The sequence below is a fragment of the Nymphalis io genome, chromosome 20 (assembly GCF_905147045.1).
Source record: "Nymphalis io chromosome 20, ilAglIoxx1.1, whole genome shotgun sequence".
NCBI classification, from domain to species: Eukaryota; Metazoa; Arthropoda; class Insecta; order Lepidoptera; family Nymphalidae; genus Nymphalis; species Nymphalis io.
Window position 1 is genome coordinate 11,001,621 of NC_065907.1, and position 26,534 is coordinate 11,028,154.

The 26,534-nt window shown below is 37.2% G+C and overlaps 1 protein-coding gene across 2 annotated transcripts; it reads left to right on the top strand.

The window, feature by feature from the left end:
- LOC126776343 (EH domain-containing protein 3) lies at positions 1–26,183 on the top strand. 2 transcript variants are annotated; one of them, XM_050498799.1, is made up of 4 exons: positions 1–1,366; positions 8,666–8,731; positions 23,369–23,539; positions 24,768–26,183. In XM_050498799.1, the coding sequence occupies exons 1-4, from the start codon at positions 142–144 to the stop codon at positions 24,968–24,970; spliced, it is 1,665 nt and encodes a 554-aa protein (XP_050354756.1). In that variant the 5' UTR covers positions 1–141; the 3' UTR covers positions 24,971–26,183. The 2 variants fall into 2 exon arrangements, with proteins under 2 accessions (XP_050354756.1, XP_050354758.1); XM_050498801.1 differs by lacking the exon at positions 8,666–8,731 and having other exon boundaries at positions 2–1,366.
- The last annotated feature ends 351 nt before the right edge of the window (positions 26,184–26,534 follow it).

A 26,534-nucleotide genomic window follows, 5' to 3' on the forward strand; every position in this document is an offset into this window, starting at 1 on the left:
AACACGTCATTCATTTCATTTTTACGAAGGAGAATGATCGCGGTGGTCTTGCAAAAATTTTTATAATTTTCTTTAAGTGGTGCAGTGAGTGAACTAGTGTATATATTGTTGTCGCTCCAATAGAAAGTTCCAACATTAACCATGTTTAGCTGGCTTAAGAAAGAAGGCGAAAAAACTGAAAGTATAGAAAATGTCGTCGAGGGTCTTAAAAGAATTTATAAAACGAAACTTTTGCCGCTCGAGTTACACTATCAGTTTCACGATTTTCACTCTCCACAGCTCGAAGAACCCGACTTCGATGCTAAGCCGATGATTCTACTCGTAGGCCAGTACTCCACTGGTAAAACTACATTTATTAAATATCTCTTGGAGAGAGATTTTCCTGGAATTCGTATCGGGCCTGAACCTACAACAGATCGATTTATCGCCGTAATGTTTGATGAAAAAGAAGGCATGATTCCTGGAAATGCGCTCGTCGTAGACCCAAAAAAGCAGTTTCGTCCTCTAAGTAAATTTGGAAACGCCTTTCTCAACAGATTCCAATGTTCGACTGTAAATTCGCCGGTTCTTCGTGGAATTTCTATCGTCGATACTCCTGGTATTCTGTCGGGAGAGAAGCAACGCGTTGATAGAGGATACGATTTTACCGGTGTGCTAGAGTGGTTCGCGGAACGTGTCGATCGTATCATATTGTTGTTTGACGCCCACAAACTCGATATTTCAGATGAGTTCAGGCGCAGTATCGAAGCTCTACGCGGCCACGATGACAAAATTCGTATCGTTCTAAACAAAGCTGACATGATCGATCATCAGCAACTAATGCGTGTGTACGGTGCTCTGATGTGGTCTCTGGGTAAGGTGCTGCAAACACCTGAGGTAGCGCGCGTGTATATAGGTTCCTTCTGGGACCAGCCTCTCCGCTATGACGTCAATAGACGACTCTTTGAGGATGAGGAGCAAGACCTCTTTAGAGATATGCAGTCACTACCTCGAAATGCTGCATTACGTAAATTAAATGACTTAATTAAACGGGCTCGCCTCGCTAAAGTACATGCGTACATAGTTAGCGAGTTAAGAAAAGAAATGCCGTCAATGTTTGGTAAAGATGGTAAAAAGAAAGAATTAATAAAGAATTTAGGCCAAGTCTATGATAGAATTCAGAGAGAAATGCAGATTTCTCCTGGTGATTTCCCTGATATAAAAAAAATGCAGGAAACTTTAGCTAATCATGATTTTACCAAGTTCCATCCATTAAAACCAAAATTACTAGAAGTGGTAGACAACATGCTGGCGACAGACATTGCACACCTAATGGACATGATCCCACAGGAAGATATCAACATTGTGGCCGAGCCTCTCATTAAAGGTAAGTTTATCGAAATTTAGTTTACCCAATAATGACATTTGGTTAATAATATGACAACAATACCTCTTTAAAACAGGAAACACTAGAAATAGGAAAAATGTTCAGTGATTCATATAAGTGTGTGATAAAATTAGCACCATATACATAGACCTACATACAAGGTTGAATTTATTATATTCTTATAACAAAAACTGTTTGTATGGAACGGTACGATGTTAAGTAGACATCTCTTATCACCAGATATTGACCTGAATAAGCCTTCTTATCACTTGACAGTTGCATGAAATCATCGCTGTTACTATTAGAATTGCTAATACCTATAATTAGAAATGTTTTTCATCTCATGTATTATAAATATTAATGGGTCTGGTTAGCAATTTATTTGCATACATTATATCTTTACAATACTTGTTTAATATTTAAAGTAAGTTCCTGTATCATTTTCTTGTTTTGTTAATCATAGTTGAATTTATATCTAGCTTGCAATGTTAAATTTGCTGATGTTTGTCTGTTCAGTTCAGTTTTTTCATCATTTATACACACTTCTTACATTAGTTTAGCTCTTAACAGTATACTCTGGTAACCCATCTTTAATCAACCAACTTGAGTGCCCTCTACTTTCGTACATTGTAAGCTAATAATAACATACATTAATTAATATCATTAATTCTTATACCTCTTACATTATTTATTGAAGAATGCACCTCATCTTGGTGAGAACAATAGTCATTCAAAAACATGTAATGCAATAAATAATGAAAGTGAAACTAGAATGTTTAATAATAATATAAATAATATCATAAACAGTAAAGCTTCATTAAGTAATAAAATGTTTATTAAAACAAAAGAAAAAAAGACTGCTTTTAAACTGCATTCAACATAGATGTTGGCTTAATGGATATGATATGATGGCTGGATAATGGTTGATGTATTGAATGCTGAAGTGCTCAGTTTTATTGTATTCAAAAGATACACAATACAATTAAAGCTTAGATAGATAATATATCATAATAGGTAGATAGTGAAAAAATTACATTTCATGCTTTCCATAAAGACTTTAAATTTTAAATACAGAACTCACTAAAATTGTAATTTAAAATATAAAAAATATGTTATGATATATCATGGGTATTCATATTTACTGGTGGTAGGGCTTTGTACAAGCTTGTCTGGGTAGGTACCACCCACTCATCAGATATTCTACCGCAAAACGGCAGTACTTGATATTGTTGTGTTCCGGTTTAAAGGGTGAGTGAGCCAGTGTAATTACAGGCACAAGGGACATAAAATCTTAGTTACCAAGGTTGGTGACGCATTGGCTATGTAAGTGATGGTTGACATTTCTTACAATGCCAATGTCTAAGGGCGTTGGTGACCACTTACCAACAGGACGCCCATATGCTCATCTATCTATAATATCCGTTTCTATTCTATAAAAAAAATATTTAAACATCTTTTAATTATTACTCACATTTTTTGTAAAGGAAAGTAAAACTAGAAAATTATCATTAGATTGAAGTAAATAGTATCTATACACATAAAAAAATATGTATACACAACATTATATATTTAAAAATATTCAAGTTCGTACAAGGTTACCAGCGCACGTCTTCCCCTCCTCTTACAACCTGGGTTCCTTCAAACGAGCCGTGAAGAGGCATTTTGGGGCCGGCAAAGCGGGGGCGTGTAGTGCAGAATATTCTTCCTGACTGTACTAGCCGTCGGCGCGTTTGGACACCACTACCACTTACCATCAGGTGGAGTGATGTGCTTTCCCGGTTTATAAAAAAAAGGCTTAGACCACGGTTATAATGTCGTAATTCCCCAAAAAATTCTATGTATAATTTTGGCAGTATTATTCGCCATAAAGGCGAATCTGTGACTGTCACTTAAAATAAATCAAAACATTCATGCTCTTAGGCAGAATATTCATTTTCAATTATATAAGCCTTTTGAATCAGGAAGGCAAGTGTATGACTAGTACAAAATGCTTGCACTTGACTGTATTGCCCAGTAGCTGAACTCGTGAGACAGATAATGCATACATAAGTGGTTATTATGATCTAGATATACATTTCGATTGCATGTTTGTAATTTGTTTTTTTCTCTACATTAGTTAATCAAGGACTATTCAATAATTTTACCATCCAGTATCCATTTAAAGTTAGTGTTTGATGTAACCAGTGCCATAAAAAGGAGTGCTCAGCACGGGGGCTTGGACTGTTTTTTTTATTCTTAGAGTGACATTGGTATTCTGCCCTTCAGGGCATCCTGTCTAATCCTGGCCTCGATTAAAACATCATCTCGTCCTCAGAGAAAAACCGATACTTTTGACTTTGAATATTTTTTTAACATTCGTTGGATCGTTGGACATTCTTTATAGATCCTGCAATCTATACCAATTTACTGCTCTATGCGAATTATTGTTGGTAATTGAAATGTCTATTTTGAACGGAATATTAAGTTTGTTTACCTTAAACCAAATATATTATCAACATGCAAAAGTTCAACTGAAATCTCTTATTTTAATAAATTAATAAAGGAGTAAAGTTGCCAATAAAACCTGAGTCCACATCTGACCTCCTTCGAGCCCAACGACCTCTTAATTGCTATTGTTCGTATTGCTTCACTAATTACGGCTTTCACTAACTTACAAAAGTATGAAATAGAACGAAATTTTAGTAACACTATCATAATAATAATTGTTAACAGAAGAGAATATAATTATAATTCATGAATCTGGATGTTCTCGTAATTACGGAAATGGTTTTTTTATTATCTACGGAGTAGGCCGTGGAGTACCGGCTTAGAATAGTACTCCCCCAATCTCATCCCGTGGGTGTCGTAAGAGGCGACTGAGGGACGGGGAAAAGGGGGGATGGGCAGCAGCGTCCCCCCTCCCATAAACATCTTACCCCCTACTGCGCTCGCCAACACGCCTGCCCAGCGCGGCGAGTATGGGTAAACCACCTCCCTAAATGGCAGATGCGCCCAAAAAAAGGCCCCCAGTTACCGGCAAGCCCGCTAGGCCCGACCAAGGTAGCGGTCGCGGTATCGGCAGGGCAGGGGGTGCTAAGAATCACCGGTTCACGGCAGGCTACCGTATAAAACGACTGAAAATGGCAACGTATAATGGACGCTCGATGAGGCTGGACCATCACCTCGCCGAATTAGAAGTAGAGTTAAGTCATATAAACTGGCATATACTGGGGTTATCTGAAGTCCGAAGACAGGGGGAGGACACGATAACTCTAGAGTCCGGTAACTTACTCTACTTCCGCGAAGGTGATAACCTCTCCCAGGGTGGTGTCGGTTTTCTAGTCAAAAAGGATCTCATTAGCAGCATTGTGGAAATCAGTAGTGTGTCGAACCGGGTAGCGTACCTTGTCCTAAAACTTTCCGACAGGTACTCCCTGAAGGTTGTACAGGTATATGCGCCAACTTCGACATACTCTGATGATGTGGTCGAAGCGATGTACGAGGACATCGCAAAGGCCCTCAACGACACCTCGAAGGCCCACTACAATGTTGTTATGGGAGACTTTAATGCTAAAGTGGGAGTACAAGATAGCGGTGAATCGAAAGTCGGACCTTACGGCTTGGGCTGCAGAAATCACAGGGGGCAAATGCTGGTAAACTTTCTCGAAGCGCAGGGGCTTTTTTTGATGAATTCTTTCTTTCAAAAGAAGCCTCAGAGGAGGTGGACCTGGCGAAGCCCCGATAACGTGACAAGGAACGAGATAGACTTTATCATCTCGAATAAAAGGCACATATTTAGAGATGTTTCAGTGATCAACAGGTTTAATACCGGAAGTGATCACCGCTTGGTTCGAGGCACTCTAAATATCAACTTAAAAGCCGAAAGATCGAGAATGATGAGGTCTACTCTCCGACCTACCATGCTCCAAGCTGCTCAAGGCTCCGAAAAGTTCCAAATGGAACTTCAAAATCAATTCACCGCGTTGGAAACCATAAGCAGCATTGATGAGAGAACCGACACGCTGGTCAAAATACTGCAAAACACATCCCGCAAGTGTTTTCCGCCACAGAGAAGAGACAACGCACCAAAACTCTCTGCTGAGACACTCGAGCTCATGAGAAAACGACGAGAACTACCATCGTTTTTGTCAGATAAGGCCTTAAACCGAACAATAAAAACGCTGACGCGACGCGATCTCCGACGCTCCAATACCCGTGCCATCAAGGCTGCGATTGAGCAAAATCGGGGATCGAAAGTGTTCGCTCGCAAGTTTGGGAGGCCGCGTCTGACAAAACTTAAAACTGAAAATGGTGGGGTCGTTACCTCTAGGCCTGAGATTATCGGAGAAGTAGAGAGGTTTTATGGGCAGTTGTTCTCTTCAAGATCGGATAAACCCATGGGAATCAGTATTGATGACCAGCGCGCCCCTCTTATGCGCCATTACTCCGAGGAGCTCCCGGTCGTTGACCAAGGAGAGATTAGGGCGGCTCTAGAACAGCTTAAAAACAACAAATCTCCGGGAGATGACGGAATCACAACAGAGTTGCTTAAGGCAGGCGGGACTCCGGTCCTGAAAGAGCTAGCAAGCCTCTTTAATTCCGTCATCCAACATGGCAAAACCCCGGAAACGTGGAGCGGGAGTGAGGTGGTACTGTTTTTCAAGAAAGGTGATAAAACCCTCTTGAAAAACTACAGACCAATCTCCCTCCTGAGTCACGTGTATAAGCTGTTCTCAAGAGTCGTCACGAACCGTCTCGCCAGACGACTTGACGAGTTCCAGCCCCCAGAGCAAGCCGGCTTTCGATCAGGCTACAGCACCGTGGACCACATCCATACTGTTCGGCAGATTGTGCAGAAGACCGAAGAGTACAATCAGCCGCTGTGTATGGCATTTGTGGACTACGAGAAAGCCTTCGACTCCATCGAAACCTGGGCAGTGCTCGACTCATTGCAGAGATGTCATATCGATTGGAGATATATCGAGGTACTGAGATGTCTGTACAACGCCGCTACAATGACTGTCCACATCCAGGACTGTAAGACGAAGGCGATCCAATTGCGCAGAGGGGTGAGACAGGGGGATGTAATATCCCCGAAACTGTTCACCAACGCGTTGGAAGACGTTTTCAAAACGCTGGATTGGACTAGGTATGGAGTCAATGTAAACGGCGAGTACATCTCACACCTTCGATTTGCCGACGATATCGTCATCATAGCAGAGTCGCTGGAACAACTCACCGAAATGCTGCGTAGCCTAGGCGAGTCTTCCCGGTGTGTCGGTCTCGGCATGAACTTGGACAAGACCAAGGTCATGTTCAATAGGCATGTCGTGCCGGGACCGATATACGTCGAGGGGAAACCTCTCGAAGTTGTTAGTGAATATACCTACCTAGGACAGATTATACAAATCGGTAGGAACAACTTCGAGAAGGAAGCCGATCGAAGAATTCGCTTGGGATGGGCAGCATTTGGCAACCTTCGTCAAGTCCTCAAGTCGTCTATACCGCAATGTTTGAAGACGAAAGTCTTCAACCAATGCGTCTTACCTGCCATGACATACGGTGCCGAAACGTGGACATTAACTGCGGGACTAGTCCACAAATTCAAAGTCGCTCAGCGTGCTATGGAGCGAGCTATGCTCGGAGTATCTTTGAAGGATAAGATCAGAAATGAGATTATCCGGAAAAGAACCGGAGTCACCGACATAGCTTGCAAAATTAGCAGGCTGAAGTGGCAGTGGGCTGGTCACGTATGTCGTAGGACCGATGGCCGTTGGAGCAGACGAGTCCTAGAGTGGAGACCGCGAATCGGCAAGCGCAGCGTAGGGCGCCCTCCAGCCAGGTGGACCGACGACCTTAAGAAGGTGGCGGGCACCAAATGGATGCGGAAGGCGGAGGACAGGGAGCTTTGGCGCACCTTGGGAGAGGCCTATGTTCAGCAGTGGACAACGATTGGCTGTTGATTGATTATCTACGGATTGACCACTCGTATGTGCAGTTAACATAGTATTTATAATGTTACTGTATGTAAGCCGAAATGAAATTGCGAATAATGTCTTTTACATTATTAATACCATAAATTCGGCAGTCATAATTAATTTATCCTGAAAATGGTCGTGAGAAATAATGTATTTTCATTTATGAATGCAAAATTTCAGTTTTGAGTTATAAATAGAAACTGTTCCATTATTTGCAAGTACGGATTTAAATACATGGCGCATGCGCTTCGCATTTGAGATGCGTTGGGGATATTTTGTGCAAAGCCCAAATAGACTTGTAGTTATTTACAAGCGGTTAACTTTGTAAGTCAACATTTGTTGTTACAAGTTTTTATATAAACTAGTTTCGTATGTGATGGCATTTTCCCTTATATATACACGAATGTCAATATGTATATTTTTTGTACACATTTGTGATACAATCCCTTGCGAAGTTTACTTCAATATGATGGTCGATTGCCTTGTTGTTCGTGTCGTGTGCTCGTAAACCTATTTTTGTCGTTCGGCTATCCCTCACCATTAGTGTCTCCCGACAATATTGTCAAAATTAACTTGTGATATGCCAGTATAAAGGTGTAGGTATTAGCTAGTTACATACGAGCAAACATCTGTAAATGTATAATAACTTGGCAAATATATTATAATTAATTAAAAAAGGATAGTCTTAATACTTTTATTTCGGGACACGAATAAAAGGCTTGGGTTAGAAAATTATAAATTACTTTATGAGTTTTTCGTACATATTTATAAAAAAAATCCAGTCCATCCAAGTACCAGTTATTGTATTGTCTCCATTAACTCTTAAATCGTGGGCGTGTGCCGTACGACAATGAACGTAAAAATTCTTATCAGAGCGTTATCACGTGAGCGAGCAAAGCGCTTGTAGATATAAAATTGCGTAAAATGATTTTTAACTCACCCGAAGCAATGATTAGGGCAGCGATGCGGCGCGGGCGCACCTGTGACCTTGGATATTGTACTTGAATGTTGAATGCTTGTTACTTATGACCCTGAGCGATGATAACAGATGTGTATGCCAAATTAACTCAAATATCCCTTCATATAAAATAGTGGCCCTAAGTAGTAGTTATACAAAACAAAAGACGAGTGTATAGATATTTAAGCGGTGAAATAAATTAGTTAGGTGAATAGAAATGTCAAATGCTCGAACTTTTGTTTGATGTATTAAGTTGGTCGATGTTTCCCCGTTGGAACTACTAACCTTAACATTGCACCCGCTTAACGTTGGCACTCGTATGATAATGTAACCGCACGTGGAAGGGTTGTTATGCATGCATAGTAAAGCTGGTCTGTCCTCAAGGGGAGCCCGGCGACCCGCTGACGGCCGCGCTGGACCGCCTGCATGTCAAACGTGGCTTCCTGCAAGGTAAGCTCATTGTGACGCTTTGGCTTTCGTGCTCGTCCATTCAATACGGTATATATAAACATCTCGTAAAACAATTCAACTTCACACTATTCAAAATTCGAAGTGTTCAACACAGAAGTGAATATTTAAACAAGTAATCACAACGTCCTTTAATTTATTTAGCATGAGCTTTAAATCTGTCCGTCGCTGTCCTAGTGTGTGTCGCTTCACGTCTGTTGTCGCCGATAGCATTTATCACAAAGTTAATTCTATTTCGGGGTCGTTCCATTCTTGTGTTGTGTTGTCGCATGTATATATAACAGTTTTAATCTATATATGTAGACGATATCTATTACCTTCCTATATAATCTAAAAAAAACTTTTTTTATTTCAAATAAGTAGGTCGACTGACAAATGTAGCATCTGATGGTGGTCACCTCATAAACATTGACACTGCTAGAAATTTTAACCGTCCCTTGCATCACCAATGCTCCACCAACATCGGGAACTAAGATGATATGTCATTTATGCCTGTAGTTACTGGCTCATTTATCCTTCAAAACGGGGGACAACAGTACTGTTGCTGTTTGATGGTAGCATATGTGATGTGATCATACCCAGATGGGCTTGCAAAAAGCCCTACCACCAAGTTCACGAAGTCCCCGGTCTTAATACATGATTTCAATGTATGTTTGAGTTTGAGTTCATAAATACACCTTTTTACCAAAAGTACTTATAATATGTTGTATACTGTTTAATTTTTTCATCGGTTTGGTGATAATGGCTATCTTATACAAACTAGATTAACATTTTTATCTTTAACCTTCAAACTGCTATTAAAACACCATAATATCAATTTGCCACTAAACACATTTTATACTAATTACTATTTTATGTGACATGATCATAATAATAATATTTAACGAACTAAGTAAATGGCCCAATTGTTACAAAACGTGAATCTTAATCGATAGCGGGTTCAAACCCAGGCGAATTTTCATGTGCTTAATTCATAATTAACATAACACATTTTGCATAATTCGCCTCGTTCTCGAATGTGAAATAAAACATTCTGCATGTTAAGGATGAGAATCTGCGGAATTAGTTTCAAACCTCAAAACGAGAAGAGGTCTTCCTTTACTAATTAAATGAAATTATACAAAGCGAAACAGATATTTTAGTTTAATGCAAATTGCATTAATCTAGTGTTAATTTAATTGCATCGCTTGGCAACACGCGATATGCTTATTGCTCATAATAAATTCCATAACTATGCAACAGACTTTTTGAATTACTCATCAATATTTTCTAAAGTGCTGCGGTATCTTTGAATGTGAATGATGCATCGGGTCGGACCGTCTTACACACCCGACCAATGCGAGCGTTAGTTGCTTATATTTACTCGTATAATGAAAAGTAAATCGCATTATTCGTTCGTATCTAAACATTGAGTCACATGTATTGTTTAATACGAGCTGGCTGCTCGCAAGCGCCGGCGCACGTTTTGTGATCGGCTGGCTAATGCGGAAACGTAATTAAGGACAAGTGTTAGCTTGCTCTGTGAACTTATCTACTTCTCTCTGACGAATGACTGGCCCCTTTTAGTTAAATGCAAATATCATTAGAGCTTACACGTATTTAGATCTTTTTTTAAATGATATAAATCGATACTTATTGATTTCTTTTGTAATCATGTGTCACCCGAGTTACAAGTAATTTCGAGTATTTATACATTTGCTAGAATTTCGTTTACTCAGAAATTAGAATCTATAAAATGATGCTCACCGCATTTTTGGAATGTCACATATTACTGGTGGTCGAGCTTTGTGCAAGCTCATCTGTGTAGGTACCACCCACTCATCAGATATTTTTAAAGATTCTACCGCAAAACAGCAGTACTTGGTATTGTTATGTTCCTGTTTGAAGGGTGAGTGAGCCAGTGTAATTACAGGCACAAGGGACATAACGTCTTAGTTCCTAAGGTTGGTGGCACATTGGCGATGTAAGCGATGGTTAACATTTCTTACAATGCCAATGTCTATGGGCGTTGGTGGCCCATATGCTCGTCCGCCTACAGCACAATAATAATAATATCCTGGGACATTTTTCACACACGACCACCTTATCCCAAATTAAGCTTGTACAAATACAAGCTCAGATGCAGACTCAGGATAAACAGACATGTTCATGCACACAAATGTCTGTCCTGGGTGGGAATCGAATCCACAACCTTCGGCGTGAAAAGGCAAGTATCTACAAACCACGTCAACCGGCTCGTCAAATATATACGTAACATACATATATACATAACATGTGTATGTAAAACATAGTTAACGTCAAATGTGTATACAGACAGTTCACCTAAAATAGATAATTTGTTCTTATAAAAATATCAAACAAACAAAACGTGATAATAATCCTATGGCTAGTGTATATACAAGTTATATCAATCAGTAACTTCCGGATAACGAGCCATAAAACTGTTGATATTGTACGACATTTTGATTTGTATTCATAGATTTCAAATAAAATTTATGTTACAATTTTATTTAATAAAATGACCAATCCAGGTTGGTTCCGTTGCTTAAATTAATCATACTCCGCGTATAGCTCTACGAAGCACGTTCCATTGCTGTCATACAAATAAAAACGACAAAGTCACCCCGCTGCATCTGTCTATCTGAACGGGGTAAACTTAAAAATTACCGAGCGGGTTTTTATACGGTTTAACGACGGAATGATTCAAGAGGAAGGTTTTGGTACAATATTTATTAATTTTTTTTTTTTTAATTGGCTGAAGTATGACAATGATTAATGAAAATATCGGAAAAAATCATGACAACTGGAAGCTTCACTGACGGGCGCCGCGTAAACCAATCTTAATACATATACACATAACTATGTATGTATATTATGTATTAAGATTTACAAACACTGTTAGTCTATCCATGCGACGAAGCCTGCACGGGTAACTGGTTCAATCAATAAAAATGGCATTTATATGTATATGAAAATATATTTCGACTTTGTAAACATAGACTGATTCTGTATTTTTATAAAAATAACAATAACATCTGATAAATAGCGCTCCTTTTCTCTAGAAATTAATAATTCAACATAAAAACTTCTAAGAATCAATCGAGTGCTTGACATATATGTATATCCAATCAAGTCATTGGGCTGGCGACGGTGATAAGTATTGTGGCACCAGTAATCTTATCACTTACCGATTAATAGTAAGTAGAGTTTGCATAACAATACACTTATCGAACCGGTCGTTGATAAGGAGTCATAATTGCATGTGTCACTGGCGACGGTTCGTGTGAATGTCAAGGAGCCGAAGAGTGAATGGTTCAATTAATTTTTATTTGCTTTGAGATGTTATTTGTCACGATGATTACACCTTTACGTTTTGACCGATTCGTCATTCATTTCCACGAGGCCAATTATTTTTACCTTCAGAAATGAAAGATTGACTAAATTTCATTTGAAGTCTAGGACATTGGTTGGATAAAAAGTTTTTAAACCCGTTTTAAACTTAATACAGCGTATTAGTATTACTAGTTATATATATATACTTAACATAAAATACTAGCTGCTTCGCGCGGTTTCAACCGCGATAAGCGTTACTGTCCCGAGGATTTATTTTATACAGTCTATATTCATTCTCAATTTCTTTTAATATAAATAGTTGTAAATACCAATACGACATCCAAGTTATACATCTCCGGCAATGTTCCCCGGGGTCAATATTCTGTCAGTAAAGTCGAGGAACTTGCATTTTATTTCTGTACACCAAATGCTAATTCTTATAAGTTTGACGAAGACGGATAAAGTCAACAAGGTTTTGTTACGTAAGATTTCACTGAAAAAAATAATATTTGTATTGGAAATTTGCAATTCGACGTTGACCTCATTTGAAACAACGAAAGTCAAAATAAGCTGAGCTAGTATTTTAATAAACATTTCTGTGGCTTTAGTAAATAATAAACATCGATATATCAATTTGTTCATTACTTACATTATACTTGGCTATAACTTAACATGTATAAATAAGACTCGCATTATAAATGTTAAAATGACTCTGTCTGTCTGTTAGCTAATTACGAGATAGCCAGGGGACTTGGATAATGATACACGCATGTAAAGTTATAGGTTTTATATTTTATGTAAAAAAATGTAATGCGTTTAAAGCAGACAAGACAGCTAGTTTAAACACACACGTTCAACGTGCGCGTACAATTGCTTTAGTGGCGTAGAACTCTATTATGGTGTAACTGTGTCGCGCGACTGTGCGCTGACAATGGGAGCACGACCGATACTTTCGCCGGAGGTCGGCGCGAGTCGCTAAAACAGATATCATTGTCTGTATTAATTACACAAATTGAATTGTTATTTAAAGATTTTAGTATAGTTAACTCGTTTCTTGCGATAGAATAGTTTTCTCTTACTCGGGACTCTTTACTAGTGATAGACCGTTACGTTGTGCAAGCTCCTCTTGTAAATACCCACTCATCAAGCTAAATACCTATCTTTGTGTATGATTAGTTTGCGGAACAAGGGATATAACAACTTAATTCTCACGGTTGGCGGTACATTGTATGTAGGAGAACTTAATATTTCAGTGCCATCATCTGTGTGTGGTAACTGCCTCATTAGTCCAGAGGCTTTGGGTTCAATTTCCGGGAAGGGCCAGTATGGTATAGTATTACACTCGTCGGTCCTGTGCCTGATCTCTCTGGTTGAATCGGGTTTCGACCTCATCGGACTATGTGAGCGAGAAAGGAGACACCACTATGTTTGAGAACTGTCTTTTGAACTATAATACATTTCGCGTATGTGGTTAGTATTTTCGACTCATTTCGATTTCGATTGACTGCTATTGCCGAATTTCGGTCAGATTGGTGATCCATTCTGTCGTCTACATCCTTATTATAATTTAATAAAAATATGATTTAGATTGTCTGTTATACTTTATATGCATTTTTTTTGGATGTTACATTTGAACAACTACTTGTTTTTTTTTGTAATGAAAAGTTATATTTTAAATAACATTTTCCTGATCAAATGAACATCAAACATGTTAGAATATTAAACAGTAGCTTACGTAAAACATCGCGTGCGAGTCGAATCTCGTCTATCGGTAGTGCCGCAAATTGCAGAATGCAGCACCACTTGTTACCGATATACCAAAAGTGTTGCTTTTTAGTTCGCCTGTCAACTAACGATGTACTGGATGTGTAACAATGTACTTTTTGTTCGCTATAGACGAAAGTGACAAATCTAAAATGAAAATATGTAGCAATATCAATAGTACCTTGTCTTCAAGGACGTAAGAATTACTGTGCAATCAAAATCAGCTTAATTTTAATGTTGTCGGCGTTAAATTTCACTTAATTGCTCTAACAAATGTCACGGCATTTATACACTTGACTTTTAATGAATTGTTTTGATATTTATGGCCTAGTTTTCTCGTTAATAACAATGCAATAAACGATCGCTACAACTCAAGACACATGTTATCATGTGACACAGTTACGCTGATATAGATTACACGTAGATTAATTACCAAGATAAAACGACTCTCCCGAAATACTGTATTCGAAGTAATTTCCGATCGATAAGGCGTTTGATGTGAGCGCGTTTGCGGAGGATGTTCTACAGTTAATTGTGCTGAGGGCATTGTTCCCGTGTCCGCTGTGACATCATTACAGCGTGACCATTGAGTCGCATCTCTGCTGCCTTTGTTGCCGACCCAATTGTTCTCAATGACTCGTATTGTGCTCGATGTGACTGATGCACCCCACCGCTGGAATCCTTTGTTTCCCTTTGTGACACCGCGAGATGATACTGATAGTTTAATTCAGTACTCATTGTCGTATTGCTATTAACATAGCCACCGACTTGTTTACCACGTTTTTGGATGATTTATAACCCTTATCGAGTCATCGCAACGAACTCGGTCTTCGGGATCGGGTTGTAGAAAGTCTATTATGCATTATGCTTATAAGTGATTGTAAATCAACAGTTACGATTACAGTTTTACGTCAGTGGCGCAGAAATCCGAACACAGTAAAAAAGTAGCTAGAATCAAATCCATAGAGCGTGATAGTGTTCGGAAGTGCGATGTGGGCCGCGCGCGCGCTGAATATTATCGTCCGTCGCCAGCGCACGCGCACTAGGACAACGAGCGCTCGGTCGCCGTTTACAGTTGCGGTTATCGTTTGAAATAAAGTCATCACTATGTCAACGACGTTTTGGGCATCAAACCAATAAGCTTGTACTCAGGCTCTTATACATATTGTTTTTGTTTTATGGAACCATAAGTATTGATTGTGTTGAATCGTTTTTGGATTTAAGTAGAAAGACAGACTAGACAATCGTATTATATTGACGACAAAGAAATATCTCACATAACAGTATCGCACTCAGTCGAGTACAAGAGTCTGAAATATCACGTTAATATTTGAATTAAGTTGTGGATTCAAATGAAATAAAATAAAAATGAACATTTTGTTCCTTTAATTAAATATTATACGATAGATCCATGTATTATATTTTCCTACGTATTATTAGGTATTCAGGTTGTATATTAAGACTCATAAAAACGTAGCGATATCCAGGTGCATATTAATCAGGCGTGTTCCAGTATAATGAATGAGTCAGAACTTCGCAGTCATGTGTCTCTCAATATCAATGTTTGATTGTTGTTTGAAACATCGCCGCGTTACTTTGTACATAACTGTAAATTAGATTCCGTGCAGTCTGTACGCTAGTGAGCGCTGCAATATTTGCTCAAATGATGATACTAGCTGTATCTAGCGGCTTGGCTCGCTTTTATTAATTAGCGCTACTATGTATATAATCTGCTCCTAGAATTATTTGAAAAGAAATTGAAGAATTTGATTTGTACTTTTATATAATTATATCAAAACGTTTATCATCGTAATATATACATAAGATTATTATTTCATGATTTAACAAAAACATTGCAAGTAGTATTGGTATGTTACTAATATGGTACTTACATTTTATCTGAAACAGATTCTGATAACTTTACATCGTTAATTATTAAAATATTATTTACTAAGGTTAAGTATCAATAACAGGTTTTAAACATCACAATAACATAACCCTCAGTGTTAGTAGGTCAAAGACCTCGTATTATCTCTGACAGAGCCAATGTCGCCACGTCGCTGCTTAAATGCGGGCCGACGTCATTAATTTGATACCCACAGACTACTCACAGTCTCAATTATTTGTACTAAAAATATTTACTTTCGTATATATTCTGTTAATAGCCATACGACATGGCTAACTTTTAATTTCCACGATAACATCACTACATATTATTATAAAACAAAGTATAAGTAGTCCAAACGAGATAAACTCAAAATCTACCGTGCGGATCATAAAACGTTTTTCACCAACGGACAGAATGATTCACGAGTTTTTGGTGTATAATTCATTAACTGTTTGTGTAAATTGTCTGAAAAAGGAGAATGATTGTTGAAGATGTCGGAAAAAAATCATTACGACAGGGAACTACTAGATTGCGCCGCGTAAACAATAGTTATGTATTATGATATAAACATTTTGTTAGACCATTTTTGCCCTGTGCGAAACCGCAACGGATAGCTAGTTTAATAAATTGCGAATTGCGCAATGATAATTTGCTTCTGCAACTGTTTCCATTAGTACTACCATATATCAATATTGAAATGAAGACGACGTATATAGTGTCAATAGTGTCATTATCAGAGTCGTATCAGTCGAAGTGTTGGTCGCCGCGTGAATGAATGCCCTGTACGATTAAACGTCCACGAACTGCGCCGCCCACCCAGCAGTCAGCGGCGCGGTTATTTAGAAGCAGCCGTGCGAAGAATTTTATTACATGTAATGTTTCAAGACTCGCATAACAAATTTTTCATTTTACAATATTATATTAGTATCGTCGTATCGTGAATGTTCGGGTCACTGTTACTTCTCTTTTTCTTTCAATTACAACTTCGCCCTCCCAAGAACAAATATCGGAATGCTATGAATAAGGCATATTTTAAATATAATTGTTGTTTCGCTGTTGTCGTAGTGATTTGCAAGTCTGTGGTAATGTTCTAGTTACGGAATAGTTAATGTTTTTTACCAAGTAGCTCGAATTGTTTTAGCTAATTTGTTTGCTAAATGAGTTGTCGCCAAGAGTATATTTGATTACGTACATTATACACTCATGTACGAATGCGTTGTATAAACTATCAAAATCGGAATCGAATCTCACACGTAGTCGAATACTTTCCATTCAAGTTTTCTTTTGAATCGTGCGCAGGCTCGATATAACAAAAAGCCGCCTTAAGTAACTTCCGTGAACTATCATTTCACTCGCCACGCGCTTCGCTTCCCAACGACTGATGATAGTTTAGGTACAGATAAATAGTCCGTATTTCCCGATAGGTACATGTTGGTGTCTTCAAATCCAGAGTAAACAGGTTTCTTATAGGCAAGCGTGCTACATCTTGTGACACGGACCTTGCCTTGCAAGTCAACGTTCAAAAGCTGGCCTATTAATAGTAAAAAAAAAGACCTGGACTGTTTTGGCTGTCTATTGTTAGCAGCTTAAACAACAACTTTTAGCGTAAAATTTGACATCAATTTTAATCATCATAGTGTAATTTTATTTGATTAGGCGGTACTAAATTTTATTCTGCTGCTGTGTATTTTATGTGTTAAGATGGCTCAGTGAATAAAACATGTCAATCTAACCGATGATTGTGAATTCAAACCCACTGCCAAGTAAGCGCCACTGAGTTTCATGTGTTTAATAATTTAATTAACCTCGTACCTCAGTGGATTTATAATTGCATGTGTCGGATGATAGATTATCATATGTGTCCACCAACTATCCCGCACGGAGGCAACGTGGCGGAATAGGCTCCAAATCTTGTTCTAGTCCAAGCTTCAGTAAAATCTATTCAGCATTCAGTATTCAGTAGCATCCACGTAACGCGCCATATATGCATATAGAATATATTTCAGTTCGACCTCTGTCTATTTATGACTAATGATGACGATGTCCCGTGTCGGTTATATGGTTTCCTATGATACTTTCCTTAAACTAACTGGAATAAGCAATTATTAGTTGGTATTTCTAATAGTAACAAACTCGTCCTTGTATATGTACAAGGCCGTAACATTCAGGCAGTCTAAAGAGGATTGTCTAGATGAGGCGTCGTGTGGGCGACAGCGGATGCGCTTCCTCCTTAACCTGTATCCTGCGCTCAGACCTTGGCTGACCATTCGAAATTCTGTTGGGGAGAAAATTGCACCAGCTCAATTACCTTTTCATTCTCCGGCTTTTCCATTCCCTCAAGATTCGTCGAGCGCTGTAGTTTGATTATATTGTGCACATTTACAACATTTAAAATGGAGGTTAAAGGAGACCTGGTCACGCTGACATTGTCTTTTGATGGTATACTTTTTTATATTAAACAGTTAGAAAGTTTACTTAATATCATTATAACAATTCCACCAAATAACTGATTACCATGAAAGGTATGTGTGTATTTTAAAAACATCGAAAAAATAGACCCCCCCCCCCAAATACATTATGTCTTTTACCCTCCACATTTTAACTCGCCACTAAGTGGCACTGCCACTTATTTCTATACCGTTTAACCATTCCTTATAATAATGTTGGTATACAGGCAGATCAGCGTCTGTCGGGTTTTGCAAGAAAAATATAGAATGCGGTTTTTAATAGACGACTAAATATGGTATATCATTAATTTATCCGCGTTATGTGTTCCGCGGATGACGTAACATACCTCCAATTATTAGATAACATAATTCCTGTCGCCTTCTGTAAAATATACTTATTTTCGTGCTAAATATAAAATAAATGATTAACGATATATATATATATATATATATATATATATATATATATATATATATATATATATATATATATATATATATTATATAAATAATATTAGTAGTAAGTATACACGATTAGTAGTAATACAGCGAGCGTTCATTAATTAATATTGATTGCTGAATAATGAATATTTATAAATCGTACGATTTGTTGACGAGTATATATTTGAGTAATGTAATTGCGTATAAAAGTGTATATTTTGTGTTAGTGATTATTGCTTTGGTTTGGTAATTATTGCTTTCAGTAATAAGGAAACATAATAATTTTGTAAAAAAATTAAAGATTTTATCAATGTACTACAATATAATAAATTGTATTGCCACCAGCACCAAAAACGTGTACAAAATTTGTGGTCAGTTGGGTGGGAATGGTTTAAAATTCAATCTAAAGATATGATACAAATTAAATAAAAGCTATTTTATATAGTTTGTAATAGATGTGTCAGTTTTATTATTTGAATTAGTTTAAATAAAATGTCTAAGCATCTATCAGTGACCACGCAGAGCGCGGCAACCAATGTTGTGTTTACGCTAAACATCAGGCCGTCGACTGCGACTCGCTTCCTACACTTTCACTGCACCCGCGACGCCGATGCGATCTAGATTACTCACTCTCTTCATTGCTATTACGTGACCACCGTTCGAGATCACTAGTTACTCTGGACTGGCTCTGGACGCTGTCTTTTATATATAATAAATATAAACAACAGCGTATATTTACGGTTGTCTGTAAGAGATCGCTCTTTTAGCGATGAGATCGCCTTTTGTACATTAATAGTTTTTTTTTTGTTTCTGCTTATAATTATTTCTGTAAATCTTTTGGTGTAAAATAAATTGCATATTATATTCTAATCTATCCGTATACAAATGGCGATCGGGTATGATGATCTGAGGTTGAGGAGGTTGAGCACATAATGTTGATTCTAAGGTTAATTTAGTAACAGATTTTTGTTTTTAAATTTTTCAAATGAATACTTGTTAAATAGTTCTCAAAATACGAAGTAGTATAATATTCTATATTTTGCTAAAGAAATTACTTCTCTGAATAACATCTTGTTATTTTAATAATCTTCTTTAGAACATTTTAGCATTAAGTAAATCAATTATATAATGCGATTAAAATCTGATAAATGCTTTATTATAGGTATATCCTCTCTTCAGGCAATTTTGAATGTCAATACCACAAGATAAATTAAATTTCAAAGTGGTTCTGACTCAGGATTGCAAATTCTACCGAGAATAACCGGCAAGAAACTTAGTAGCTAGTCTATTTAATATGATACACCTACAATAAAATTTACCCGTACAATATGACAAGACAGTGTACATTTGTAATAAGCCCCGCCCCGTGTTCGTTTCCGCCGTACAGTCGGTATCGTCCACTAGTTGCTTAACGCGTAGCAGCAAGTAATCCTCGAAATTGATGTTATTATAACATTTCGCACGCGTCGTGCAACGCTTGCTTCGTTAGCTGCTACCTATTCACTTAATTACCAACTTAACCACAGTTACACATACTGTACCTGTTTCGTATCGAGTCCGCTGACCTTTCACCGCCGACACGTAGATTTTACTCAGTCTGCGTACTAACCAACATTACCTACTGATAAAATAATCTAGGTCATATAAATATTGAAGAAAATTAAACTTGGTTTTGAAAAACCGCCTAAAGCTGGTTACCCGTGCATTGACTCTGAACATAACCTTAACAATATTATAAAAGCGAAAGTGTTAAAGTTACTTATTTTCTTTATTTTTAGATTCTCATCCGACAACATGCAGGTTTCCTCACGATAGTTTCCTTTACCACCGACCACGTGATTAGTTATAAAAACGAAATAAGCACTTGAAAATTCAATGGTGCTTGTCCTTGTTTGAACCTGCGTACGTCGGTTAAGGTTCACGTAGGTACTTAGATTGTTATAAATTTCCTTAGCACTAGTGACCAGGCTATATTGTACGTATGTACATCAAAATCATAGATTGTGTTTTAATTACTTTTCATTACGAATTCAAATTTTGTTATTCAGTGGTTTTAATGGTAACTGGACCAATTAAAGTTGATATGTGCGCTGCGCTTTAAGGGTCTCTGTTACAGGAATTGTCATCATTTATTGCATTAAACTTTATATTTTGTTTGTATTTTAGCTTTCACTTTAATATCATATACATATGTACCTTTTATATACATATGTTTTAAGCACCACAGCAAAATCAGTCAGAAATATATATATCCCATTAACTTGATTCTTGTTTCATAAGTAGTTATTTATAGGTAGGACCTGCAATTTGTATAAATCATACCGACAATCATCTGACGTTGATGTCTGGAACGCAACGCGGTGGGCGACATCTGATATGCACAGTTTAACCAATTCGTTACGTAAATATATACATTCATTACGTCCCATATACATATATTGAAATTTATAAAATAAATACAATACATTTATTATTAATTAATATATTATTATTAATTAATTAATAAAATAAAATAATCAGAGATAAATGATAGGTAAAAGTTATATCTCTATCTAAATTATGTTATACAATAAGGCCAAGAAGGCTTGTGGTTACATCACGAAGCCGAAGATTGGTGGTCAAACCAGGGCCAACGCCATTAAGTTTTCATGTGCATAATTTATTTCGCGCTCAGCGATGACATTCCGTCACACGTCACACGTCCGTGTAACAAGCAACTTGCATTAGAGTAACATGATCGAATAAGCTCCAAACCAATCGAGAGAGGCCTTAGCCCAGTCGTGGGACATTTATTGTTATTTTGGTTACTGCTGTTGTATTAGGTATGTTTTATTACTTACGTATAACATTTGAGTTCAGCATCAAAATAAAAGACCATTGTTAAACATGATATATTGAATGTTTTGTTAAAGACTTATCTAATGCATTTGAATATGCAAGATACAATAAACGAATATTTAGTATGTACTTTGCTGCATGGTAGAATTATCAGTGCTCACATAAACCACAGTAACACAGTGACGCGCGTCACATCCACTTACGCTTCATTCATTGATTTTGTTATAAATAAAATGTCAAGATATTAATAGCTAATTACTTCCTGGTAATGTCGAACACAGACATCATTACGTGTCCTTACGCAACACTTGGTAGGGGTCGAAATATCAAAGGACAAGTACTATATACAGTAGTATCTTAATTAATAATATTTAAATATCTCTCATCAATTTCTCATTTTTCTCACAAACTATTACAACAACAACATTATATTATTACTTCTAATCATTTTTTACTGTGTAAATAGAATAATGAAAATTAGTTTTTAGTTTGAATAATAGTAAATTGTTTTTTTTTTATTTTATTTTAAATAGAGATTAGATTCAAATGTAATTAAATACTGTAGACGTTATAGAAATAGTCGAACCGTGTAATAGTGAACATGTCAAGTTTAGTCGAAACACATGCAACGAATTACTAATATATCGCACATTTCTTAGTAATTGCAAATCACCTGTAACCTCGTGTATTCGTTTTTACCGGCAGTTACTGCTTCATGCGACTTAACAATTCAATAAAAACTGCCTATTTATTTGACGAGTCACCGTGACCGAAAGCCTTCTGAATTTACTTTTAGCCATTAGTGAACTTAGCTATATTATTTCATTTATTGGAGAAATATGAATTAAAATTAATAAAAACTTTAAAAAGACCCTTCGTTATCAATTTCTCCATCGAAAAGTTGGCCAGAATAAGTTTTTATTAAAATATAAATAAACTATTAAAAAAACCTTGTTGTAGCCTATCTATGGAATATACATACATACCTAGATATAATATAAATCATCATTTTTTTTGGAGATGAAACAAAAATACGCCGATGGTCCATTAAAAGGCAACAATAGATGTGGTTTTTAGTACAGCCGGCGTGAAACAATACGGGTAATGGAGCACGGTGGCGGCGGCGGCGCTGAATAGCTGACCTTGCTCTGATCCCAGATAAGAGCCGCGACTCCGTTGCGGTCACTTCACCTCCGAATTAGAGGACGCGAACTGCGCCTCGTATATATCCTCATTGTATTATTATATAATTATAAAGCTTCGGTTATTACTTCCGGATTCTCGCGATAACTAGTGTTCCGATTCATATAGTAGGTACTTCCCAAACCTTTAAATGTTTGTATTTATGTCTGATTTTTTTTTAACAAATAAAATTAATAAGCTTACTTTTGACACTTTTGTTAATTTTTAAGTCTCTTAGAAATACTTAAGTTTAATACTTTCTTTTGTCAATTCAAATTTCGCTCCACGTGAAGGAATGAAATTTTGACTAACATATAGAAGAGTAATGTTGGCATTGAAGATCGTCACTGGTCACTGGTCACTGCTAATTACTTTAGCACACGGCTCTATAATCTATTGTGCGCTTTACGAAGTATTGTTCAGTAACATACATGCTGTTATTACACGTGGAACTATTTATAAATAAATAGGCAACTATCAGTACTCAATTTGAATCTGCTTAGCTTTGGTTCAGTCAATCGTTTATTAATAAATCACTATGAAGTCGTTTCTATCTTTCATCTAACGCTGTTTCGTTGATGCAATTGATTCAATTGATATATTTTTAGTATTAAATTTAATAACGGTCTCCGATAAAACTGTTAAAAATGAATTCTCAGTTGTTTTGTTTCAATAGATAAAGATTAATATTAATTAGATCATTAAACTTTTTTTTCTGCATTTCAGGTGGTGCTTTCGAGGGCGTTGAAGATCAAGTGTCACCATTCGGGTATGGACGCGGCGAGGGCGTGGACGCCGGACATGGTGACCCAGAGTGGATCTGTAGCAAGGAAAAGCCGCACTACGACCAGATATTCCAGGGCCTCAATCCTTGCGACGGAAAGGTCACCGGAGCCGGTATGCAACTCGCGCTGACACGCACTCACACACTAGCACGAATTTTTACTATACACCCACAACTCAAACACACAATGACAATAGACTCGGCGTTACAAGCTCTTCTCTCCACCACACAGAATTGTTCCCAACTAACCGAACTATGCATGAATCTGAAAAACAAAAGTGAAAATGATAATAGTGACAAAAACTTTGATAAGATTGCTGATGTTTTGGCGATGACGACACAAAACAGCAATACCATCACCCAATTCATTATTAACGAATCTTTAAATAGCTTAAACGGCATGTCACGAGCTGTTTCCATTCATAGTTTGCATGATTCTGTAGCTCTCGATGGTTCTAAAATGGAAACTGAAATTGATTCGAATCCGTTTAGTTCTGATTTTACAAATGTAAATAGCGATGATTCTAGCGATTCAATGGTTGAGAATGACTCCCGGCGAACACTCCTGAATAACAATATTATAGAGGAAAAAGAAAATGTAGGAGTTTTGCATTCGTTACAATTTTCTATTAAATTTATATTCTTAGTGTTGCTAAATTTGATAACGATAACGATAACAGCGGAATTTATGTTTATCTGCTTGGTATATGTATTTACTGGGAAATTGTATGTCGAGTTTAAAGTAGCGAAATCTCCGCAGACTTGGATGGAAAGGGCTCAGGAGATGACTTTTGGTCTCGATGGTGAAACTGTTAAAATTAATTCCGTTTTCCAATTGTTTTATCGACATACCATCGTTGATGTATTAAGATATCTTACAGATTATTTAAGAGCGGAAAATGTTTAAGATATTCTTATGGTAATGGAGTAACCGCTGGTTACTCCATAACTATAAGAATATCATGATAACCATATGCATGTCATGGTTGAGCTTGTAGTTAGTCGATTTTAGCAATCGATAGCAGTCTGCAGCCTGTACAAAGCTTCATGCTAATTTTGGAAATGACTTTTAATTACGTCGCGAAACTAGTTCCCATATTAGTTAAATATTATTTATCATATATAAGCTGTTTCACTCGTTTCTAACGATTGCAACATGTTCGTAATTATTTATGAATGAATTATATTCCCAGCCAAATAGATGCGGATATCTACGTGGGTCGTATAGTGTCATCTTATAGTTTATATGTTTCTGGTGGATGATAATGCGCATCCAGTCATTCATCAATAGTTTCTCATTAAGTAGTGGCGAATACAGCTACATATACATTTTTTCAACAGCGGCCAAGACGGAAATGGTGAAGTCGAAATTACCGAACTCCGTGCTCGGTAAGATCTGGAAGCTTTCGGACATCGACAAGGACGGGTTCCTGGACGACGAGGAGTTCGCTCTGGCGATGCATCTCATCCGCGTCAAGATCGACGGACACGACCTCCCCTCTGAGCTGCCTCCCCACCTCATACCTCCATCCAAACGCAACTGAAGTCCGGACCTAACTACTGCGACTACGCGCAAAAATCGTTATAGGCTAGCTTCGTCCAACCACTGCTTTATATTGAAAGTGAAGGTTTCGTTGAACCGTCTCATATGTATTTTCTCAAATCAACTGTATAGAATCATTTCATATTTGAATATAGCAAGCAAAGCATGGGACGGCATCGTCCGTCGACCATCGATCATTGTGTGCTTTACCTTCTAGTTCTTAAGATAAGTTTTAGCTTCCTTTTTCGTTGCGAGTTTTGAATGAACTTCACCCTTCACTAGCAATAACTTTAGCGTTCTGTGTGGTGGAGGGCGGGCGTCCCAACGATCGCGATACACAGAGCGGCGGCTGTGCTGTGCAATACCTCCCCAGTGCGAACGTTGCGCCGTTTCGTTTTACATCTTCAAAAATGATTCTTATGAGATATGTATACATTTATGGTAATTTAAATCTTAAATTGTTGTTACATTTTTAATATATAGCTTTACGACTTAATTTATTGTTGAGGCGAGACTCGTTTGGTGCTTCAGTTTGATTGCTTATACACAATACAGCAAAAATAATTTTTCATCGTATTTTAAGTACATTTTTAAATTATTATTCATTAAACATATTTAGATCACGGTATTATGTTATGCATGCTTTTTCATTGACATTTTATTTAAAAGATATACAATAAGTTGTTCCTATTAGCGGTTTCTTGGCTTAACAAAACTGATCATTATTTTTATATAATACATAGACTTATTCAATATAATTATGCAAAATTCTCCACAAAATCGTTTATTTTCAAAACTCTGTGTACTCAGTCACGTAGGCCTGTCTGTAACAAGCTAGTACCTGGTTCTAGCATTTTTATGCAGCATTTATTTGGAACTTTAGACTTCAGTGCCTTCCGTATTTTTAAGAAATGTTTGGCTTTCTAAATGTTATTGCAGAAACCTTTACCTGAGATGTTATCATGTAGGAGGCTCATAATACTTTTGAGGGGGAGATCAATATGTAAATATGGAATTTGCGAAGCATTACATTTTTGGAATGTACTTTACTGCGTCTCTCGCAGTGCGGCCGAGCCCGCCACCCCGGGGGCCGGTGCACTGCGGGCGACGTCTTATTTTTACATTTGCTACTGTGTATATATAAACGTGAATGAATAATATGTACATGTATTTATCGTAAATTATACACAGAGTGTAATAAATAGTTAAGAAAATTCAGAAGTTTGTTTTAATCATTTTCAGTTTCAATCATTAATTTTTTACCAAAGTTATTGCTACGAGTGTCAGATATATGTGTATATAAAATAGGTTTTCTAGATATGTAAAATAGGCGTGCATCAGAATGACTGTACAAAATGACAGAACAGTTTTATATTTGGTACCTAAATCATTAACAAAAATATTAAGTTTTAAAATGGCCGGTTATTCTATCGTCAAGATAACCGGCCATTTATAATTTCCCCATAAAGGGCTCCATATTGTGCAATTTTTTCTACACAATCATTTAGTGCCCATTTGGTACCTGAGCATACAGTTTTAATCGATCACTAACTCAAAAAGTAAAG